This window comes from Nothoprocta perdicaria, unplaced genomic scaffold, assembly GCF_003342845.1.
Source record: "Nothoprocta perdicaria isolate Ctin4 unplaced genomic scaffold, notPer1 scaffold_77, whole genome shotgun sequence".
NCBI classification, from domain to species: Eukaryota; Metazoa; Chordata; class Aves; order Tinamiformes; family Tinamidae; genus Nothoprocta; species Nothoprocta perdicaria.
Genome location: NW_020456054.1, coordinates 424,636 through 449,516, shown reverse-complemented (window position 1 = coordinate 449,516; position 24,881 = coordinate 424,636). Strand labels below are relative to the sequence as shown.

General features: G+C 36.1%; 1 protein-coding gene across 13 annotated transcripts in view; it reads right to left on the bottom strand.

The window, feature by feature from the left end:
• The window catches only part of RIMS2 (regulating synaptic membrane exocytosis 2), a 340,555-nt gene that overhangs the window by 181,317 nt on the left and 134,357 nt on the right, over window positions 1-24,881 (bottom strand). For 12 of the 13 annotated variants that reach the window (XM_026051612.1, XM_026051613.1, XM_026051614.1 and 9 more), the window contains 6 exons: window positions 18,420-18,487; window positions 16,569-16,688; window positions 14,374-14,473; window positions 13,485-13,608; window positions 9,530-9,576; window positions 8,319-8,431 (listed from right to left, as the gene is read on the bottom strand). In XM_026051612.1, the coding sequence (XP_025907397.1) occupies window positions 8,319-8,431; window positions 9,530-9,576; window positions 13,485-13,608; window positions 14,374-14,473; window positions 16,569-16,688; window positions 18,420-18,487 (572 nt within the window). Of the gene's footprint in view, window positions 1-8,318; window positions 8,432-9,529; window positions 9,577-13,484; window positions 13,609-14,373; window positions 14,474-16,568; window positions 16,689-18,093; window positions 18,272-18,419; window positions 18,488-24,881 lie in introns of those variants that run through there. The other variant, XM_026051619.1, reaches the window with a different exon arrangement.

Genomic DNA, 24,881 nt, shown 5'->3' with positions numbered 1-24,881 from the left:
CTACTGAGCGTTGCTAAATCAACATCTGATATGTGAAAAGAAATATCAGAAAAAAAGCTGTTGAATACAGAAGCATCAAAAAATTACAGAGGTATTTTGGGTGTCCACACTCACATAACTAAAAATTGTTTTCTAGTGGCTTCATTTTGATTCTAGCAATGCCAGAAAGATGCATGCATATACTTTTATAGTTGATGAAACAAAAAATATTCTGCATTAAAGCAAAAAGCATGTGTGAAAATTTTGAATTAGAAAAAAAAAAAGTCTAGTTTAATTTCAACTCTGACTCTACGGGCAGCTCAGTTTGGTTCAACCAAAAGAACAAGAGATACTTCACAGAAAATACACTTAAGAACAGATCATTTTCTACTGAAATATCAGAAACATCATTCTTTTAATTCAAGAATTGCTGGTATGTTAAACTGAATCTAAACAATCCATGAAATATATATGCTTCCTTCCAAGGGCTGTGTAAGTAGAAAAACTTYCTAAGAAGCATGCATGGAAGGGAAAAGAAAACTGATTGTTTTTCTTTTCAATAAATGATAATTGTTAGATCATCCAGGGATACAGGAGACAGCAGAGGAGTGAAAGAACATGGAGAGAAGTACGGAGGAGAAATTTGTGCCAGAACGTGGGATGTGCACGACCAGGATCAGTTTCAAAATAACGATTAGAGAAGATACAATCAAGAACAAAAAGAGGTGCATTTCCCTTAAGAGCAATGAAACAAAGAGGTATAAACAGAAATGTTTGGAAATCCTTTGGCAATTCCACACACAGCCCACAATGTAAGGTATATGTRCTGACTTAGCCCTAAACAAGAGCCCAGGGTTTGGGGTCAGCTAATTTCTTACACCCCAGAGCAGCTGCGGTTCTACTGCAGCCAAGGCTAACACTCAAGCCAGCTTGCYTAGGCTGGCAGTGGAGAGTCTCTGCTCTTCCCTGTGTTGTAAACGTACCTTAAATTAATTCCTGTTAAACTATCTACTTTCCTTACCAAAGGTGGGCAGATGGGCAGCCTGACTTTTTGCTTCGGCTGAGGTGTCAGGGATGTCAGCAACTCCTGTCTGCTCTGACCACTACAGAGCAAGGCAAAAGGGCTCCCCAGATGTCACCTAGGGCTACCTGGGGCTAAAGGCTCTTTCTGTCCACAGTATATTAAATAACCCAAACCAAGGTGAAAAAGGAAGCCACTGAGACACACTCTTACCTTCTGCTGGATATTCCCTATCAAGAACTAAACATTCTTGTTATCTTAAATAAGCACTGTAATCATTTGATCATAATAAACTGCTTTTATTTTTGTAATTAACAATATTAGTCCAAAAAACTAACAAATTTGATATCTATGTTTTATCTTATGTAATATGATTAAATATGATTAACTATCACATTTCACTTTTACATCAGTATTTCATGGAACACTCAGTTTCGATCAGATGTTTCCTTTTCATTTGAACACTCAATTGTCATATTTATAAATTTATTTTGCACATAACTTGAAAGAAATATTTAAAATATTCATCTTAAAAACAATATTTATCTCTATCAGTTACTAACAATTTGCAACTGACTTTGCATCCTTCTTTGATTTTATTATCAGAAGCAGAAACTAATTTTCTTAATGAATAGCTATTTTATGTCAATACCACATAGGGATATGTTTATCTTAACCAATATTATTAAGATCCTACTTTTGCAATCTTACTTTTTTTCTTACATTTTAACTTGGAATTTATATTTATAGCACTTGTAAGAATTACTTTAAGGAAACAGCACACTGCTAAAATACATGCACTTAGTTTATCAATTCTTGGGCATAGTAAACCGTTTTCTACATCATTATTTAGAATTCCTTTATAAATTTATATTATCAATTTTTCATTTCAATATGAAATTTAATCATCTCATCCTCATCATTTAGATCCAATTCCCCATATATTTTCTTGGACAATTGATTAAACAAACAAACAAACAAAAAAAAATTTCTACAACTCTCACAAGAAAAATAAATACAGCCAGGAAGATATTTAGTAACAAAAACAGGTAATAGTCTATGTACAAAAAACTGAAAAGCATGCAGCAAAGCAAGATAAGCATCGTAATGTACTAGTAAAGCCTACTTTTGCGTTAATCTACAGTACCTTAAGAGTTTCCTAATGAAAAAAGGCAAACAAGTTGTACCCAAAAAGTTATCAAAGCTAAAAAAAATCAGTAACATAAAAGCAAAAATCATTTTTTTAAGTAAAAGATTTTAAATTTTAAAAAATTTTAAAATGCAAGAACTGAATTTCATACACACAGAAAAAAATGTTTCTTTATAAAAGGTACAAATTTATTTGCCTGTCTTCCACTCAAGGCGCTACTATCACTTGGAAAATGCAAAGAAAAAAAAGTGTTAACAGTAATGAATGATTTAAAGAGACATCAATCTTTAGATAATGAGTTCAAACAACAACAGGACAAAATTATTTACTGCTTAAACAATAAACATATTATGTATGTGGGATACGTAGCCATTATCACTGTTGAAACCTAAATGGGTTCATATATATTTGGTAAATAGCAAAACAAAAACTTATTGTCTCTTTAAATTGTAATTTTAACCCCCATGCAGAACTTTACAAGCTGCTCACAGATGACATGAAATTGGTTAATATGGTTTAAAGCAACACGCTAAAAATATGGGAAAACGGACTAGAACATAACGTTTTCCTACTATGCATTTTCCATAACAAACGAAAGAAAAACACAACTTTAGTTTCTGTCAGGCAGACGAAGCCTTTACCTGAACCCTAGGAACAAAAGGCGTTGTTCTTCTACTAAGGCTTTGGCTCTGGTAAGCAAAATTAAAGAAAAAGCAATAAAACAAAACCAAAAAGGACAACACGCTGGAAACTAAAAGACCAAAAGTAAAAACAAAGACACACAACTATTACTTTAAACACAGCTTTACACCAAGGACATATTTATCTAAAACAAAGTATTTTACATCAATGAATAAATTAAATCTGCAAATCCAAATCATATCAAAATGCTGTGATTGAAATTCTAGCCTTAAGGAAGTCAGCAGGAATTTTGCCACTGATTTCCTGGGAGCACAGATTTCATTTGACATGCCTGCCTGCTGATAACATTTACAGGAGATTTAGAAATAACATTAACAAAAGCTGCAGGTCAGCAAAGTGTGATCTAAAAGTGGGCTTGAAAATACATATTCAGCTCAACCATCTCTTTCAGGAAGAACGTAGATGAGTTTTCAGAGATTGAAACCAATGYAGTTCACACACCGACAGCTTTGCTTGCTTTCTGCAGGAAAGCAGTACGAGATTTTCCACAGCTGCAACTTCTAAGCAACATTTCAATAGAAAGCCCTAAAAAAGACTTTACAAATGATTAAAAGAAAAGGCTAACCGATATTAGCACTAAGTGGGGAAGGTGCAATCAATGTATTTCCAATCTCTAGCGACCAGGACAGCAATGAGTGGTGGCATATACAGAAAACCCCTGCGTGAAATGGAACCTGTAACACTGAGCAACCCTAGGAGTGACAGAGCACGCAAGAAGACCCATTTCTAACCCAAACGCTTGTGATTTAATACATCAGCCTCCAGATGACACTGTGGATCTCAGCAGCTACATTTAGCCTATGGGTACCAGGAGATCCTGGAGCAAGGGAGCTGCCCAGGCCAGTGCAAGGGTGCCGGGATACGGCCTAGTCCCACACAGGGAGGGCAGATGTGGGGCCCGCTTCTGCTCTGCCTCTCGACACAAATGCAGATATTCCCCACATCTCCGTCCTGCAAGGGGCAACGGAGGCAAGAAGCACATCCTGGGCACTGGCTCCTCTGTGCAAACCCTGGCCTGGGGGTCTGCCCGTCCCGAGGCAGTGAGGCGGGAAAGGGAAGGCGGCGGGAATGGGCAAGGGGCAGGGAAAGAGAAAAACGAAGGCAAAGCTTGCCTCGCCCTCGGCCTCCTCTTCCCCCCCAGATATGCGGATATCCTATATTCTTTGCACTGCACAATGTCCCCTATCATTTGCTCTACATTATTCAATGTAAATTAATATAACTTCATTTTACTGCTTTACAAACTGACTACACATGGAAAATTGATTGAAGAAACCRATATCTCTGTGGTTTGGACGTACAAGCAAATAGTTTCATTTTATGCATTATGTCCTCTTTCTTTGTTAGAATTTCCATCAGAAAAAAAAATAAATATTGGAATTTTATATGTGCACCCATTTACTATTACTTCTAGTCATGGTATCAGTCTCTAAGGCTAACTACAGCAGAAGCCTTCCAAGTTTTACCTTTCACACAGCATTGGAAAAATAGCCCAAATGCAGTAACGAAGCACATCTGAATCACCACACCAAGAATACTGACTTTTTCAAAATGTCATCAAAAGAAAAACAAATCAATGAAAAAAAAAACCCACAGAAACAGGAACCTGACAAAGTAAATAATAACAAAACAGTAAGTTCAAAAATGACTAAAATTATTCCACTCAAAGAACACTGCGGACCAAAAATATCATAAAATAAACTGCTCTAAACACAGGTAACAATATTCCTGAAGTTTAGTTTATTATAACAAACAATAATTTAGTGTAGCTACATAGTATTTATTTCAATTAAATATACATTTGGGTAAAAYAGTAATCCATGGAGAGAAGATTATTCTAAAGTCCGCAGGCTGCTTTGCTTTACTCAGCTCTGCAGTATCAGGCACTGCAGGAGTGTCACTGTAGCCTCAACAGAAGAAAACACGTGCAGAGAGTAATCCCAGTTCAGAGAAAAACATAGATGACTGACCAATCCAAAGAAAAATCACTGCAGTTAACCTGGTCAAATAACTTTTGTTCTATAGCCTAAAACACACAAAATCCAACAGAGCAGGCACTAGAAACACATTCCCTTTTCTAAAATCATTTCTAAAAAAAATGTTATATTTGCCCAGAAGTCAAATACATAAATACAGAAGGTTAAATTCTGATTTAAATATCTACTTATATTGCCTTAATTTTAAAATCATTAAAAAATGAGGGTGCTTACTCACTTTCATTTACRTTTTTAGGGATCCCTTGCTCCCTACCCTTCCCACTCCCCCAAAAAAAATCTGCCACGGAAAACTTTAAATTACATACTGAATCACAAATGTTTTGGTCAAGGAATACCATCAGGTAAGTACTCAATTGACCTTTTCTTAATTCTCTAAGACCAAAGCACAACTCCTATCTACACATCTTTTAGATCTACACATCTAAAAATGCAAAATTCGTTATAAGAATTTTGCCAAAATACCTATCTGAGCACACAGGTATTTTATTTTGAGCTTGCAACACATACAGAAGTACACGAAGAGCTGCCACCAGAGATAGCCTGAAGTATATGTGGGATAAACTGAAGTAATACTTTTGTCAAAGTGCCTTAAAGAGCGTGCAGAAAATCTATCCTGTCCGTTGTCTTTATTTAATACATGCTTCCTGGTATATTTTTGGACTGAATAAAATCAAGCAAGATTGAACATAAAGAAAACATTCTAAATTAATGCCAATAAAAATAGCTTGAAAGATCTGTTTAAATAAGGATGCACATATACAAGTACTGATTCAAACGCTTCAGGTCTCCAACAGAACTGGAGATTTCTCCACTTCTGCCCTCAACTTGGCTGTATCTCAGCCTCCTACACACAGCTACCCTTACAACAGCCCATCAGGCTACAGAATATTAGCGAAAAGCACCAAAAACACTGTGGAAATCCTGTCTATCGCCCATCCCATCACAGCTGCTCACACTCCCTGGATTCGGCCAGCAGCTCCGAGCACGGAGCCAACCAGCTCGTCCCCATCTCCTGGCAGTGCCCTGAGCACCTCCCTGCACCCTGCAYGGCCACTGCTCTCTCCATAAAAACACATTCCCGCTTGTACTAGGAATTCCCAATTTTCTTCCATTTCCATCCACTCATCTTACTCAACCATCTCAACATTTCTGAAGTGGAGAAACTTCTCAAAAGATATAAAGTAAGAAATAAAAAATTTGAAAGAAAAACTATTTATTACTCTGAATTCACGAAGAAAACAATAAAAGGCTTTSATTTTCAAAACTCTAACTTAAAATATCAGTCCAAAATGAAACTGTTCATATTTATTATTTTGTACAGGAAAAAAAAACCCTACAAAATACTTCAATTCTCTCTTAAGTCATTTTTTTCTAAGAGTGTTTTTCAGTCCATTCAGTCTACACATTTCAAAAATGCCTCTTTCATTGTGGGGGGCTTTCTAGGATTCCTTGTGGGTGCCACGCTGTGATCTCTCCACCCCATCTTCTGCCACCGTGACAGCCACCCTTCCTCCAGCATCGCCCTCCTCATGCCTTGAGCACCCAGCAGCAAAGCTAAATGAGGTTAGAGCTAGATGAGGTTAGAGCTCTCTGAATCTTTGAACCTGCTAATGGCAGATGCCAAAGTTAAGACAGTGGGACATGAATTTTGAGAGTTCCTGAGCACTCATGACCTTAGTTAGTGCCAAGCAATGGGAGCTGGCAGTTACTATCGGCTGCCCACTGAGGGAAACAAGGGAATTGTATTGTAGCGAGTACTGTATACAGAGGTATACAATATTTAAGAGAGTAAAAAGGGATAAATGTGGTGAAAATCTCTAAACATCTTATATTTGGTTTGCTTAGGTGGGATGAAATGTTACAAACTTATTAATTAAGGTATCTGTACCTTGAAATAAAGGAACAAAAAAAAAAAAAAAAAAACACATGAAAAATAGGAATGATTCCTTCTTGAGCTAAACTCTGAATTTACCTGCAAATCTGAGATGTGAACCTGTCTGAATTCTGTCATTCTGAGTAAATCAAAACATACGCCCAAATCCCCAATACTGTTTTTGTGCATCCCAAAATGTAATACCTTATCAAATTGCAAAATTAATAGAAACAATAGGTTAGCTCTCCAAGCCTCATCTCGAGCTACTGACGGCTTTGTTTCCGGAAGGGAGAAAGTGAGGGAGTCAGTTCTCTGCAGTCTCCTACTTCTGCAGCTTTAGGGATCATTCTCCTGCAGGGCCAACGCACGGGGCATCTGAGCGGCTAACACTGAATCCCCCTGGCAGCTGAGTCAAAACTTGTTGATAGCCTACTCTTTTAGGAGATCTAGACAAAAATAGGTTTTCTTTTTTCATCATTTCCAGTATCAACTTTTTTTGCCATATTGTAAAATTGYATTTGTTTTTTTCAGACATCAGTGTTTGTACTTTGGTAGATCATATTCCCATRCCGTTTTATATTGCACAAAGTGCTCTGCCCTCTACCATGATGMCTTTTCATTCTATTTTTTTTCAAAGGAGTCCATATTCCAAAGCATTTAAGTACTACAGTTATACAAAATCCAAAATTATGTGTTGCAGATGGCTGGTCTGATGAGCAAAACAAATAATGTCCATGCGCTGCAAAATGGAGCCGACGTGGCTGCTGACCAGACAGAAAATATTTATTCCTCTCTTCTATAGATACCATAAACCATTTGTGTGAGACCTATAAACCGTCTGCTTAGACTTCCAGCATATTTTTATAGCCCACTCATTATGCTAACATTAACATCTTGGAATAAATAAAAATGTGACATTTTAAAATGTGCTTTATGTCAACTTTGCATGGCTTCCATTTTGTTCTCCTCTCAGCTTCAAAAGGTACCAGGCCACAAGGAAAAATCACACTTTGGAGCTCTAAGTGAGATAGAACGGTGCACAAATCCTAAATCCTTCAGTTTAGTATAAAAAAAATTCATTATGAGAAAACTTTCATATAATGAACTTTAGTAAAGGTGAAAAGCGTGAGTAACATGACACATTGGCTCCATGAGTATAACACAGTAGTAAACTACTAAATAGGCAAAGCAGTATCTGGTAAAAGAACATATATGAGAACTAGGGCATAAAAATAAATACTCTTATTTTCCAATCATACAAGTAATAAAACCTACCGAATCTATATGTGTTAAAGATATAAGAGCTTAAGTACTCAGCAGCATAAATATAACTGGGAGTAAAGATCAGGCCTTTCTGAACATCTGGCTACCAATGTGATAGCTTACTAGAAAAAGATAGAGATATATATGTCTAATACATGGACTGCTCTTACAGAATTATGTCCCTTCCTATCCTGAGGTATTCAGAACAACTTCAAGAGGAAAAAAAAAAAAAAGATTTAACAAGAAATTTATTCTAATGCTAGCCCATACACTGCACAATTTTGTATATGCTGAAAAAAGCACAACATTAATATTAATGAAATGTTTACATACTGAAAGTTGTCCAGACAAGAACTGTGGAACATCTCTTAACATGCCAGGACTCATAGGAGATGTCACTGAAATAGAAGGTCGGTCCATTTTTTGAGATTCAAATGAACTGGAACCTGTAATCACAAATTTTTTTTTCACAAATAGTACCAGTTATATCCTTCACAACATTCTTTAAATAAAAAGACACAAATAATCACACATACAATAAAGCTGTTTATTGTGGAAGAACTGCTACTATGCCTATTTAAAGTCACCAAATAATGATACTCAATTTTGTGATGCTGAAATGCAATCAAGAGCTTACCGAATTTATAATAGTGGCAAAATATCATCTCAACAATATCAAATAATGTCTATAAATTGAAGATCCAAACTGCCTGTGGCCAAAGGAATTCAGTTTTCTGAAGTGCAYTAATTGTACAATTAGATTCATTATATTTACAAGACTCTTTATATCAGATGAAGCATTTTGTACATTTTGTTTCTAACCTGTGAGAAGTTCTATAAGAGAACAAGTTTTGACATATAAAATGTAGACTAAGAAAAAGGACTGTATTAAAAGTACAAAGCACTGCTTATTAACATTCCACATCTCACAAAATGTAAGGGATTTTATTTAGGACTTGGCTCATCAGTGAAAAGTTWTTGTAGGAGTTTCTTCACATTGCTATAATTAAGTTTATGACACCATATTTATTAATAGCTTCTACTACAAAAGAAATCTAAAACAATGATAAAAAAAAAMCCTCCAAGCTGAAACCCATTTTATAAGGTCTAAGGCAAAGAGAAAGATATTTTTCTYATATGAATATTGGTTTAGTCTATTTAAAGAGTGCAGAATGGTCCTGATAAAGCAGGAGTGTTCTGATTTCAAAGTAACTGCCACTTTAGTTCTAAGTAGTGAACAATTCATACTCATTTTTAGTTTAAGGGTAATTAAAATTAATGATCTTGCATATTAGTTAGCATTATGCTTTTCCTTTCAATAAAAAAGAAGTCTAAGTTTATAACAAAATGTCAAGCCTCAATTAACACATCTCTACTTCTGATAGTTTATTATTAAACAAAAGACATGAGATAAATAGACACAGGGTGGTAACATTGAGACAAACAGGTAACGGCTACATTGACTTCAGTGAGGGGCTATTTCAAACTATCCACATTTATATAAAAGAGGAAGGTTTTTTTCCTACCCCACAATTGAGACTTACTGGACTCCAGCTGTGCATGTGTGCTGTCGGGTATTCTGGGAATATCCCTGAAAGCAGGAAAAAGAAGACAGGCTGATTAAACAAGTGCATTTTCTAATTTCAGGTAAAACTGCCACATTTTTCAAGTCGCCATGGAGGGCCTCCAGGAAACCACAGGATCTGCTTCTTTGCTTCAGGGATTTGTCCAACGTGAGTCACTTCAGGGGCAAACTAAAGCCCGCAGCATGAGAGGCTCAGTGAGTGCAGGAGGGCAGGGATGCTGAAAGGGAGCCCTACCCCTAGGAGGAGTCACAAGGAAATCCAATGAGTTATGTGTAGGCACAAATAAACTTACCAACTAAATAAGCATACAGGCAATCTCAGAATCAATTACAGACTGAAACTGTGAGTAGCAAACTTTATTACAACATTATAAATGATTTAAATTTACTAGACACTCAAACACACTGGGCCCTAAGCAGTGGCTATCCCACTATGTCCTCTACTCATCCTTGAACTCCACATTTGGAAGACCTTACCTTGCCTATGGGAGGATCAGCTGTAAAACTTCATTTGGCAAAAATAYGTATTTGCAGATACACGAGATGTTGAAATACCTCTATTAAGTGGCATACAGAGCTTTGTAATTTTAGAACTCCAGCTGCAATGACTAAGTACTTCACTATGCCCGCAGACAAAGGACCTATTCTTCCCCTGAGTGGGAAAAATATGATAATAGAAACATTTTGGAGGTACTTGGGCAGAACAAGGCAAGATGATGACTTTCAGGTATTGTGTGTTCCAGCAGATTTGGGTTTTTGAAGGATTAAGAAGGGAATGTTAAAAAAAAAAAACTTTGAATAATACTCACTACTTGATACAATGAAAGAAAGTTGGCCCTAAACAAAAATAAAACTTACCGAGTTCCTTTCTGGTACATCCTTTCCAAACATTTCTCAACAGCCACTAGAAAAAGACCTTCACTATTCAGGAATTCAATTCACCAAGTGACCTGGTGCTGCAGGACCCAACAGTTTGAATGGAGGAAAAGCCAGGCAATGGGCAGAGCTGCCCACTCTGTGGCCCTGTCTTGGATGCTGGCAAGCAAAGCAAGTCAGAACCTTGTGCCACTGGAAAGGAAATACTTAGGTTTGCATAAGGAATAGTTGTAGAATTTGTAAAGGAACCCCAGTACTTGCCTATCACTTCACTCAGRTATACACTCTAGAAACTAGCCTTTAATTTAAAATTATTTCTAGTGTGTGAGCCTGAGAAGAAAACCTTGAAAATAGGTACCTTTGTGAGCAGATGGAATAAGAGTTTTCTGGAGATGACTGAAACAAAAAACTGGAAAGCTTTGAACACTATCATTTCTTTTCCTGAAACATTCATACACCAATTTCACAACATTTTGAATGGTATTACTTACAAGGAACTCTTATTTAAGAGACCAATAGACATAGAAGAAACAGCTACAGAAATCTTGAATTGGCATGGAGAGAGAGAGAGAGAGGGTTTTGGCAAGTACTTTTAGCATCCCTTGACATTTTTGGATATGTTTCATTAAAAGCATATTTGGCAGATTAATTAATACAACATAGTACATCATGCCTTCTAAAATCAAAATAGTAGGTAACTAAGAAAATAAAATGTCATTTTAAAATATGTATTTCTGAGAATTAGAAAGATGAATATGGAAAAAATATTGCATGCAAGAGATAGCCAATGTCTCAGAATAGCAAWTTGATTATTGTTTTTACTTGTAAGATAGTAAAAAAGAAAAAAACTACATGCAGAGATGACATCATTTTTTAAAACATCCTTCCATTTCATCTTCATCAGCTTAGTTTGGCATCTTCATTTTTCTTAACATTCAGCCCACACTATAACAAAGGAGAATTAACTCTAGTGTTTACTAGGATTGGTCTTTGCATTCAGAGTATCCCAATGAGACAACAGGTTCTCTCAACTAAGCTTACTGCCAGTCTCTGACTGCCTCAAGATTTCTGGCATGAGTTAATGCACTACCATGAGACCATCACCAGACTCTCCTGTCTTAATTAATAGGATATATCTCAATGTGAAAGTGCTCCAGGGAATWAAGTTTCAATTATTTAAAATTACTGAAAGTTCAGATTAACCAAAGGTCTGAAGTGATGATTATTTTATTCCCGGGGCACAACACAGACATATGGCTTTGTTCCCTTGGGCAAGTGGAAGATGTTCATTTCTATACCCATTTGATTATGACAAGTAGTCTCCTAAACTGAGAAGAAGATACTGTATTACCAGCTCATCAGCTGAAATCTCATGAAAAACACTTCCGAGGTTGTAATTTTTTATCAGTCTCCAAGGAGCCACATCTATCATCTGATAAGAACGTAAAATCTCACCAACCTGGAGATCATTAAAATAAATATTCATTCAAAGTCTGAATAATATCTCTAGAAGGTATTTATCGCTGAGGCTTCAGATATAAACCCATTTATGTCCCCATTTTAAGAATAGTTATTTTCAATATGGGAGCTTTTGCTACAAATTGCTATTTAAGAGAAGCAAAGATCTCACACGCGTATGGAAGGTACATGAAACCCCTTCTGCGAGAATGTTCTCTTGGCGCCGTGGTCTGCCCCTTAGCTTTACCATTTACTGATAACTCCCAAGCTCTGCCAAAGTTTTTGTGGACAGGATAAAAGAAGCTCTCGCCCCAAAGGGCTGGCAATTCAGTATGTATGTAAGAGAGAACCTCTCACCTCACCGACAAGATAAAAGTAATTTTTATTACCAAGTATCAGGCTAAAATTGTCAAACCACCTTATGCCCTAAAAATGTCTTCTTCAAGCTAAATATACTCAATTATATCTTGAAACTGAACCTGTAACAAATTATCCTCAACGAACTTTCAATTTCAGATGAGATGTTTCTAGATTTTTTGTTAGCATTTCCTATTTTCAGTTCTTAAGTTATTTGTGCTTTTTGGTATGAAGTAATGATAATTGTATGGTTTTGTGTGTGTTTCTGGAGAAAAAGGAAAGGGATAAATCTATTTTAATATGTAAYTACGTGTAATAATAAAAACATCGCACCCACATGGATTAGATTATTATATATAAATTACATACTAATTATACTATGAACAACACTAAGCCACAGTTGCTATAAACAAAAGCCTTATGCACAAAATTATCTTCCATAATGATAAATCAAATTCAGTGATAAGCATCCCTTTTCACAGCCCTGCTACAATAGCCTATGGAACTTCAAGTGGAAAAATAAAAGGAGGACATGATCGCAGACAGTAGGAACTTGAAGCATGGAGAAAGAAGGGGAATTATTCAGTCTAGATAACAAAGCAAGCAGAACAAGCAGAACTGCTCTACAGCTAAGCAAGAAAAATTCAAGCTTACATATGAAGAGCTAGGTCAGAAAGTCAAGCAAAAGCAGACAGTGCAAAGTACCCCAAAACAAAAAGTGCTGGACAGTTGAGGCCAGCACTACTATGAGTGATTCACTTGGACATGTTCTTATTACATACCAAGCAATAATTTAACAGATAATGTCCTCATAGATGAAACGGATGAAAACTTGGATTCAACCCTGTCCCCCAAGCACATTGATTATGTTATTAACATTCTGCATTTTGGCCAAAATTCTACATTGCAGACTATTACAGAGTTCATTGTAAGTTCACTGCCCCAAGTATGAACATAAAATAGATTATATAAAAGTGATGTGAAGAAGTGAGGATCAAGAATGAAGTTAATAATGAAGGATTTTGATGATAAAGTGCATAACCACAGTTTCAGAACCACTATGGGCTGGGACAACAACTGATCTATCATGAAGGTCTATCATTCTAGTGACGTTTATGCTTTATAGAATTTTGCATACATTTTTCTTTACAAACGTTCTTTACCAAAATGAAATTTAGTGACACCTGTTTCAGATTAATATTAAAATTTACAAGGTTACTTACCCTATTGGCCTTGAAACTACAAGCTCCACCTGTGGCTCAGGTTTGGATTCTAAAATGATGTTATACACCTCCTCAAAGGTGGCTCCTTGTAGTAGCCGTCCATTCCATTCTAGTACTTCATCTCCTACAATTTCAGTAACAATATTCTGCTGAGGAAGTCTGCTGTGAACTGTTTTTTACAATGACAATTTAAGCAACAGTACTGCAAGTTTATTGAATTGGGAAACCTGTGCTGTAGAACAAGCTTGGAGTGTTAAATATTGGAAAATTAATACTTCTCTGCAGCTCAGCTTGACTGGATAAAGATCAGCAAAATAATAACATTATCATCACGATCCCTATTAAATTAGACATACCTCTTACTTGCATTTCTAGTGGTGGCTTAAAAAAAAATGAAGCTCTTCAGAAGATGCAGATCTTTAAAACAGTTTATCTCATCAACTTACTATTTTGAAGACCCATTTCCATGTAAAAGTTTTTATTTAGGTTTTTGATAGTTCTTACATTAACACAATATTTCTTGCATATTCTCCAATGTAGCAATCCATGTTTTGTGTGGAAAAGAAATTGAACTTAAAAAGTTTCTTTGCTGAACTGGTTCTTATATCAGTCTAAATAAAAATATATATCATAAATTAAGTGGGCAGGACATCAGTGGAATGTGTGATTTTGAGTGCATGAAAACATGAATGAAAATAAAGAAATGTGATTTCAAAAAACATTAGATTTTATGCATTTCATAAAAGAAGTAATGCAGATAGCCAAGTACCTATGTCATGGTTAAATTCTGCAGCAGCTCCCAGCATTTATTTTATATAATCTGACTTCTAATAAATCCATTCTTTTGTTACCACCTTTACAAAGGCAACTCATTAGCACAGATACATACCTGGTCTTAGATGCCCCACTGTATCAGCTAAACTTCCTTTTTTAACTTTGGTGATAAATGCACAAAGTCGACCCGATTCAGTCATCTTTCCTCCTACTACCTGTTTCAAAGAGGAATTATTTTCACAGTATGAGATTTACTTTAAAAACCTGAAATTTTCTGGAAACAGAAAAAAAAGTCAGATAATTTCTTTGTTTTTGAGGTAGCCTAGGTAAGGTAGATGCACTTGACAAAATTTCACAGAATACTGGCTGTGCCAGACTACTTTTATAACTTTCCAGATATTTATATAATTTAAGCACAAAGGAAATACAGAATGCTAAAGCTTTGAAACTTCACCATGCATTCTTTCACTATTTCACAGTATTATAATTAACAAAGAATAAGAAGCAAATGGACATTAGCCTGCTTGCTTCAATGCATTTACCATGAAACAGATATATTCRTGTAACAGAACTCATGGCATTCACATAGCCCTGACTGCTACCAATGGCATTTGGATGAAGGTATGGGAGGAGAAGATTTATGTTAATTATACATGTTACTGTAGGCAAAGGGTACAAAAGTCAGTGTTGTCAAGCTCAAATGTACTATTCTGAAGCTATTTAACCTAAAAAAAAAAAAAAAAAAAATAGGGAAAAGAAACACAATCAGTGCTTTGCTTTTTAGTCCTTTATAACAGTAGCCTGTTAGATGAAAAAAAATCTATATGAAGATACTCATTTTGTTTATTTAAATGTTTTTGGAAATCTTGCTTGCACAACTATAGGATTTATGCTAAAAATTTCATTTTCTGTTTGCATCATTTTTTCTGAAGACAGCACTTTTAAGGCAACCTACAAAATCAGATTACTATGCAGAAGGYTTTATACGAGGTAGCAAATGTCTCTATCAATTAATCAAATCCACTTTGGTTGGGCAAGTTTGATGAGAATACTTGTCACATGCATGGATACTTGTCTTCATATTGTGGATGAAAGAYTGTAATATCAAATTCAGTTATGCTACTTTCAATTGCGTAAACTTTTTAAAAATCAGGTCAGGGAAAAAGCTCTCGAAAATCATTCTTTCAGAARTCTACTGAGGTTACAAAGTGGTTATCTTGAATCTATACTATTCATGAACATTAATAAACAGTTCATCCTTATAACWGAATATAAAATATTTGAACATAATAATAAGTAATAGTGGCACTAGCAGTTACTTCTTTTGCATTTTCTGACAGGAAGACAATAATATACATACCAAAAGCCATGCACAATTGACTTGTCCACCGAGCTTAAAATGTAATTATTCACCAGTTAAAATTCAAAAATTTCCAAAGCAGATCAGTATATTTGTAATTAATTGCATTGATTGCATATCCTAATCTGCGTACYTAAACTGAAGCCAGTGTCATGTTAAATAGAGAATACTGATCAAACTTTCTATCACTTGCCACAATACAGAAGTTGATTCAAAATAAACACCTGCTTGTTTGYTTGTTTTTAATCAGGTATAGTTCATTCTCATTGTTTTAAATAATGATATCACATAAAAATGAGATTATTATAATGTGAGCCAGGCACACGGTAGGTGTTGGAAGACTACTGTACCATGAAAAAGATGCAAACTCAATTTCAAGCATACATAATAAAAAATATTTAGYATACAATATATAAATCTTAAATCATTTTCAGTCTTGTGTGTTTAAAATATAATAAATCAATCTGAGGGGTAAAAAAAAATCAAGAGACAGTGCTTTTCCAGTGGATCTGGATCTCTGCTCCAGATACAGGTATCAGGTTCCATTTGGCTCCCATATCTKCACAAAAGGCTATGTGCTTTTCACATTTCTCCTCTCTTCTGGGAACATAAGTTATTCTGCACATGACGCCAGTCCTGAAGGAAGTGGGCAGAGCTTGGGCTGCCCAACTAGGATGCAGTCAAACAACCTACGGAGCAGATGTTTTCAGCAAACATGGTGAAAACACCTCTGGTTCTGTTGTGAAGTGGAATTTTTTGAGCCYTTCAGGGATCCCACCAAATTACTTTGGGTAGACGAATATAAGATGCCTTTATAACTTACTTCTATGAGATGACATTACAGATACAGCTGTAAATACAGTGTGTATTTTGAGTATACCTATGTTRTAAATGCATCTACTGCAGCTGAGAGCAATGTGCAGGCACTTTCAAACTGGCACGGTACTAACCTTCAATCCAAGCATTGCTCCCGAGTCTCTGGGCACACTGCCATCTTTTAGTCGTTTGTTTAACAAAATGCGACCAATGAGACGGTCTCCATCTTTGGATGGCTGCCAGGTTACTGGATGCTATCATACGGATTTAATGGAAAATAAAGTGAATAGGACTTTAAACAATAATATTTCAGCAATATTTTGAATTTTCTGATATATCTTTAAAACACAATGGAAGTACTATGATTACACTAGTATTTAATCAAATATAAGGACAGAAAGTAAGTCCTGAAAAAGATGTATTTGGACACGCAATCCATCACAAAGTACTTCTAAGATTTTAAAATATTATCAACTTYACTAAACTGAATTTGTAAATATCTATGCCATCTTGGTAGTTGAATAGATATAGAAAACTATGAACAGTTATGCGTGAACAATGACAGTCACACCAGACTGTAATGTTAAAAATAAATGTTAAGCCTAGTAGAAGGGTAATACTGAAAAATAATATAAATAAAATAATTTAACTTAAATCAGAAATTGGATATATGACAGCAGAAGCTTGTTCTTTTTCCTCTATTCCAACCACATAAGTTTTCTCTGAGTGGGATTGAAGACTTTTTTCAATGTGTTACTTTCAGTAGCCCAAATATTAAAGTTAGACTATATTAAAAGCTATAATCATCCCCCTACATTTGAATATAATGCTTCTCAGAATGATTATTGCACATATTTTGCACTGAGTGATTTTTTTTACTTAATTTCTCTATGTGGGCATGGTTATATATACTGTYGTATGCTGGCAAAACATAATTAATAAAGTTTTATATAGTAATGTTATTCATTTTGTGTAATCATAGCACTTTTTTTCACAAACAAACACCACTTTCATGCTCTATTTCATGCAATATTAGCAGGCAGAGGCAAATCCCCTCTCATTACAACTAATAAGTCTAAAAAGATTTGCCATAATCCCCACCAAACCAAAAGCAAAAATAACAAGCACCAAAGCAGATGGCAAAGACTGCGATTCTGCACAATACTACACAAAAATGGCATGGCAACAAAACAAAAGAACAACCATGACAGTGAAAGGGAAAAAAGAAAAACAACTTTTCTGTGCAGAGAGCGACCCAATTTTCTCCCCTTTTCACCTGGGATTTAAACTATTCATTTAATTTCAGCCCCAGGAGTTCAGATGCAGCAAATCAAATAAGCCAATCAGCAAAATCCTTATAGTTAATCACATTATACATGAGGATAATACCATGATACACTTTTACGGAACCAAAACAGCATTCCTTTTTGCCTCAATATTTTGGGTTTTTGGGGTTTTTTTGGTATTCGACTGCCAAACGGAAGCAAGCTGCAAGCATGCAGAGACTCGTCATTTGTTTTTCTTTTCTGCACCTTAGGAAATGCTACATTTTCTCTAGAAACACCCTCTCTCTTATTGTATGCACCATTTTAATGAGTGACAGAGAGCAAACAAAGACCAAATGAGCAGGTTAAAAGGCAGGCTCCATAATCTCAGTACCTTCTCGCTATGGCTATGCTCCTCGTTTAGGGTTGTGCTACTACACGTATCTACCCCAGAGTCTTTAATCTGAGGCTCAGACCATTCCAAGTCCTCTTCCAAAGAGTGGCCACCAAAGCAAACCATTTTCTTTTGTCTCTCAGAGAAGGTGTTAGAATCCGACCAAACTGCCTGCTCACTAGTTTTTCTTTTTCCCCTTTGACTGTCCCCTATAGGTGCGGGATAAAAAAAGGATACAAAAAAAGAAAACATGCAAAGGCGTAAATAAAACAAAGGAAATGTGAAATGATAAAGGGAACTAAGTGGTAAGGCTCCACATGTCTCACCAAAGACATTGGGGAGGCCTCACTGCTATGCCAAGACGTATGGTCCACCCAGTTGTAATCCATGTCTCCTGCGAGAATCAGACAGACAAGATAGTGCAGTAAAGGAAAGGGGAAAGAAAGGACAGACAAAGACACAGTAAAATTGCAAAGGCTTCTGCTTTTCCTAGCTGATCCGCAACCTTTAYGCCTGCCTTGCCAAATGTGGCCCCCAGAAACGCAGGCTCCAAGGAGAACAGAACACACGGAGCGGGAAATGCAGCGAGGGGGCAGGGAGGGTCTGCGTGCGGTATCATCAGCGCAGAGCATGATCCAGATCAACCCAGCTGATCCCGATGTAACCGCTTCCCTAAAGTCGCCTGCATTAAAGTAAATCAAAGGAAACAACCAGTATTTCGGGTGTAACTGAAAGGAAAGAACTGAATGTAGAATGGGTCTGAATTGTAATCTAAAGAAGCAGTTTTGCCTTAAGAAATATAGATTTCTTTGCGCTTCCAATACATCAGTACTTTCCTAATCACTAACATACTTCAACAACAGGGGAGCTCTCGACCTGTCCCGTAGCTGTTTTAGAGATGTTTAAATGGTCTGCTAAAATACGACAGATTGTTAAGGAAAAAATACTAAATATTTTTACAATACAAAGCACATTAACTTTCTCAGAAAATYCCATAGAAATATCGACTGTTTATATACCAGGCAGAACTCCAGTTAGAATAAGGGCCTCATAACTGGGAAAAAACGTGTTTGCAAACTTTTATTTTTGACTCTGTGGCAGAGGGTTGGTAGGAAGAAATGCATCCATGGTTTGGAATAAAAAGCCTCCATTGCTAATGTTGCAGRGCATGGAACTGGAGATTGATTCCTGTATTTTAATAAAATGTTCTCACTGATCTGGATATTMTACATTGTAATTCATGCCTAGATATTCTGGTGCTATTACATTCCCTTTTGGTTTATCGTACTGTTATTACAGGTTACTTAGTATTTCGGTATTGTGTGCACGACAGAGGTTGACTTTCCTCTAAAATTTCAAATCCAACAGAATTCCAATGCAATCGAGTTCTGCTCATCTTGGCATGCACCACGGCTGACATGTTTCCATCTCGTTATTACAGCTCCTGCTCTAACATTGCTCAGCTTCTTGCCCTGAAGCCACAGCACTAAGTTWGTGAAACATAATTAACACATCTAATCTGAACAACTACCTAGCAAATCTTACCTGGAGGAGGAACAGATACCCCCACCTAATACTGAGGTACAGAAAGCTAATACATGCTTTGGAAAACAAATTATAATCTCCTTAGCAGGATATTATGTACAATAAGTAATATATTTCTTCATTTTATTCTAGTTAATGACTTACATATGCAAAATGAAGTCTCATTTTCATTTTAAAGAATTTCTACTGAATATACAGCTTTTCCTTTTAAATAGTCACTTTGAACTTAATCCCTAATACTTTTCAGAAGTATTTTCGTATATTACATACCTTTTGATTTCATAAAAATAGGACTCCATGAAATGATTTGGAAGCTCTGTTTCCTTMATATTTTCTAAGAAATAAGTGAGCCAGCTTTACAACGTGGTAGGTGTTCAAGAGAAGGCAGTTTTCAAATTGGGAAATTCTCACCAAACCTCCTCCATTCTCATGAGAGTTAACATTTTGTCTATATTATGAATAAAACCGTGGATATCTTGTGAAGGGAAAAGAAATATTGTTTTCTAGAGAGCTAAAGGATACCTCCAGCTTTCAGCACTCTTTGCCTCTGTCTTCAAAAACTGGCTTCAGGAGAACTGAGTTGAAGCATAAGCGAGTTCATAAAAATATAACCTTTTCTATCTAWGTATGTATACATTTAGAGATACCTAGAAGACAGCAAGAGCCCCAGACTACATAATATTGATCATTTTATAAAATTTGTAAAAATAAATAAATAAAAAAAAATTTAGAAATGAGTCCCAATAAATGTGGAAAATTCACCTCACGACACTACACACAATGCTTCAACTCTACAGGATGTGAAGCTAAAGGAGATGAACCTATACTGKTTTTTTCCCAGAATTTATTTTCTGTCATCTACACAACAGCTGTACCCAAAAATCCAGAATCTGACTATAGAGTTGTAGTTTGGTTCCCTGTAATTTGGCACCTAAGAAAGGAGAGCTTAAATAAGCTTTACAAGCAGAATAGTCTAAGCTGATCGTTCTCCCTGATTCCAGTTCCTCTCTGTTTCTGAGGAGCAACATATTTTTGTCAACGACTAAACCTAAATACAAGTGTTCACTATAAGGCATTATAATCCACTGGAAACTACTGGCCACGTTCTACATTTTTAAAATTCTCAGCAAAATTTACTATAATCTCAAATTCAAAAGGAGCCACCAGAAAAGAATCCAGGGGTACACCTAGTACGGCCTTGCTGCTCTACAACGAACATCTTCACTACACTTTATAAAACTCTTTTGCTCACAGAATATTCAAGTTCACATGACTGTGGCTAACACAAGCCATTAGTTAATACAGCTTTACCAGACTGGTACATTTTCCCATATAAATTACACAGCTTTGCATAAAATTGTCAAGAGAAAAGATTCCTATCACAGTGAACTTTCATTTGGATGATCCATGTAGGAAATAAATAGGAAACAACTTGTTAAAATAGGAAAGTAAAGCATGGAAAATTCAAGGTCCCTGAGATATACTGCCTGTATACATATTCTCATGCCAGTACGATGCTTTATTACTGAGCATTTATGGTGWGCAGCAGAAATGACTCAGAAAAAATGTCACATATTTTACAAATTATATAAGCTATAATATCAAAGCCTTCTTTCCCAGAGAAAGCAATGTATTTTGAAACACAGTACAGTCTTATTTAATGTAGTTAATAATAGTTTTCAAGTGCCTCATGAGCTCAGGAGTACAGCTGGATATGGAAAGGACACAGGTGACTTCTGCTCCTATCAATGTCCGTGGGCCGTATGGGTACATGAAAACCGTGCATGGGCAAACGAGGCTGGGAAGAGGTTTAGATCAGTGACCTAGTCTTTCTGCATAAATAGCATTAAGCTAAAGGTTTTGGTAAGTTTACTGGTTTTTGGTAAGTTTCGGTAAGTTTGGTAAGTTTTTGTTAAGTTTGGTAAGTTTACTGGGTTTTTTTATAATCTTTAGCAAAAATCAAGTAAAGTTTTTCTTTAGTATCTCCAGCCAGAAATCCACAGTAATGGGAGCTTCTCATAGTAATGGGAATGTAAAGAAAAAATATGCATTTAAATGAATTCTAGCCAGTTTCTGGGGTTTTTTCACATTAAACTTTGATTATGGATTTTTTTTTGCTTCTAGAACATCTTTTCCACATAGACATATGGTATCTAAGTATTTTTAAAAGGCATTTAATATAAGTGCAACATATGCATTACATGTTTACTGCCTTTTGAGCAATGCTCCAAGTTCACAGCTTTCTCTTCCAAGCAGTTTATACAGAAGAGACTCAATTCCATATTCCTTCAACGGCCGTACATAGGCATGCAGGGCCATTTGGGATGTTCTTTGGTGTCCCAGACCTTCACATAAAATGTAAGGATGATCTGTATCTTTCTGGAGGGCAGTTGGATACTCAGAGGCATTTCAAGTAGCRCCAGATGCCAACTGAACTGAGCCAAAGAGGCTCCATATTAAAATACCTACCTCCATATAGGTGTCTGCAACACAGAAAACAGGGTCTCAAGGTTGACTGAAAGAAAACGACCTGCTTTAGTCAACTGCCTAGCTCTCTAGTTGGCAGTTCTGAGTAGACTTGAACTGGCTTTAGGGAATTTAGGTTCCTAGCTCACATCACCACGTTGGGCTGCCGTGCAACAGGATTTCCAGGCTAATATTAGGCAAAGATGTCAAGAAGGATCCTTCATCCCAGCATCTCATACCAGAAGGTAATGTGCAAGAGGAACAGGCATCCATTTAGTCACAGACTATGCTCACAGACTCAATGTGTTTGCATCTACTTCYCTGGCCAAAACACCTGTAAGACAGCATATGCCTGTCCCACTTGTTATAACCATTTAGACAATTTTTAGCTTCTTCCKAATTGTTTCTCTTTGGAAAAGAAACAGGTAATTTAACTAGGACTTTGTTTTGTACAATCTTGGGTTTTTTTGGAAGTAGTASAGATATGTGTCACAGTTTTTTAAACACAAAAAACAGGACACAACAAGTTCTCTTCCTCAGCTTCTGAAGTCTCCTTCTATGCATCGTTTTACACTAAAGCTCTCTCTTCCTTTCCTTCCTTGATGCCTTACTTGCTATCCTCGCCATATGCTGATACATTTCTATCAATTTTCTATCATACACAGACAGACTTAGTTCCCTTTCTCTTAAATTTGTGATCTTAAGGAAGACCTAAAATGTTAYGAGTAGACACTGTTGAAGGTTATTTGCAATCTAATTTGAATGGCAATTTTTAACCATATCAGTGAGCACTAAGGAAAGYCTTGTCTCCTTACTTGGCTAGAATTTGAGGAAAGTATCTTAACAATAACGTCAGTGCCTAACCCAAAACATAATTTTATCATGTCAACATCATTTTTCTCTTCTCAGCAGGAGTTGATATATATATTTTTTTAACTTAGTTGAATAAGTTAGGAGAAAGTATCTTGTTTGGAGAGTAAAAGGAATGTGAAGTGGCTCTTGGTGAGTTTGTATTGGCACTAGAGGTTTGTCTTTCACAAAAATAATGTTAAGCTCCCTGATAAAAACTATGGGYCTAACCATTACTCTTGATTCTGAAAGAATATTACCTGTCTCAGCTGGAGGATTTTGACTTTGTGAAACTTTTTTTTTATAAAGTTATCATGTGCACTCAAATACAAGCCTCTAATTTCTTTGATACACTGTGAATCCCACGTCCTGCCAAGGGCTTCCTACAGGAGCAAGGGCCAGGAAAACCTCAGAACTTCCCATCTCACATGAAGAAATCTTACAAAGGGTCATGCCCTGGATGAGGAACAAACAGAAAGAGAAAGCCTGCCGAGGTTCTGTCTCTTCTTGTATCAAAGCTGCATTCTGGTTTTGAGAGGCTTCTACCCAAGCTCGTGGAAAGAACAGCAACCTGCTCTGTGATGACATTCCACAGTGGCTATAATATCCACAAATTCTGAACATTCAGTTTAATTTGCACAAAGTTAGCTTATAAAAATACCATACAGAAAATACACCTGGTAGCATTTTTAGAACCATTATATTTAGCACAGTATAAAGTGAATAAAACATTCAAAGAGGACAGGAGAAGATAAACAAGCAACTCTCTTTTAAAAAGGCTCCTTTGAAAATCTTACTCATAATTAATGACCTATAATGAGTTTAACAACTGACACATTTTCAAATGCCATCATTTTTTCATCTACTGCACAGCAAAGAGAAGTTGAGTCAATCGTAGCAATCACTGAGGACAGACAGAAACCTAGCAATGACCTCAAAGCAACGGGATTCAGACCTGTCTAAACTGGAAAGCTTTTCCTCTTTTTGTAAATTAAAATCATTATCTTTCTTTGAAACAAGCAAAAAAAAAAAAAAAAAAAAACAAGAAATTTTTCTCAAGTTAAAATTTCACTACCAAACAGGGCAGGTTATATAGATACCAGTAACTTCAACTCCTTTAGGCTGTGGAATCCCTCTGACCACACAGTGCACAGTGGACTCATACCACATACTGACAACCCGAACCAGGGAGTGTGCAGGCAGGCCACTACTTCATGCTATTAATGATTCAGCCTAATGATTTAGTTTCAGGACTACAATCTCCTTCCAAGCTCAAGTTCAGCTTAGGGCTATGGAGGGAATAGCCCATCAGATGTCATTYGAGTTTCATCTTAACTGCAAAAATCCAAAAAAGGCTCTGAACAGCTGAGCAAACTCTCTGAGGGATGTGGTCAAATAGAGTCTGTTCTTTATGTGAAGGATATGAAATACAGCATTGACTTTTAATACTCAAAATACAGGSAAATGCAGTAATCTAATCCTTTGGTTAGGGTGGAATTTAGAGAGAAATGTGAATATGTTCCCAGAAATGTTGTATCTTGAAAAAATATCATATTAGCTAATACTGATTAATGGAAAAGATATTCCTGTTAATGGAAAGGATTACTTAATGGAAGAGGTGACACGAGGATAGCAATACTCTTTCTGTTCTTTGGTCTCTCTTTTGCAAATTGGGAGTCTCAGCATTAACTTTTGAGATAAGTACTGCAAGTATTTTTGCCTGTGTTTTCCCAGAGGGGTTAAACTATGGAAAAGACTTTCTTCTAAAATGACATTTTCTAAAACAAAGTTAGGCTTAATCTATCAGTCAAATATATTTTGATAAAGATCTTTTCTTGGAATAAATGGAAGGAAAGTATATCAATACAGAAAGCACATTTTTACAACTGAGTGTTTCTACACAGTAGAAATCTGCTCAGGATTTGAAC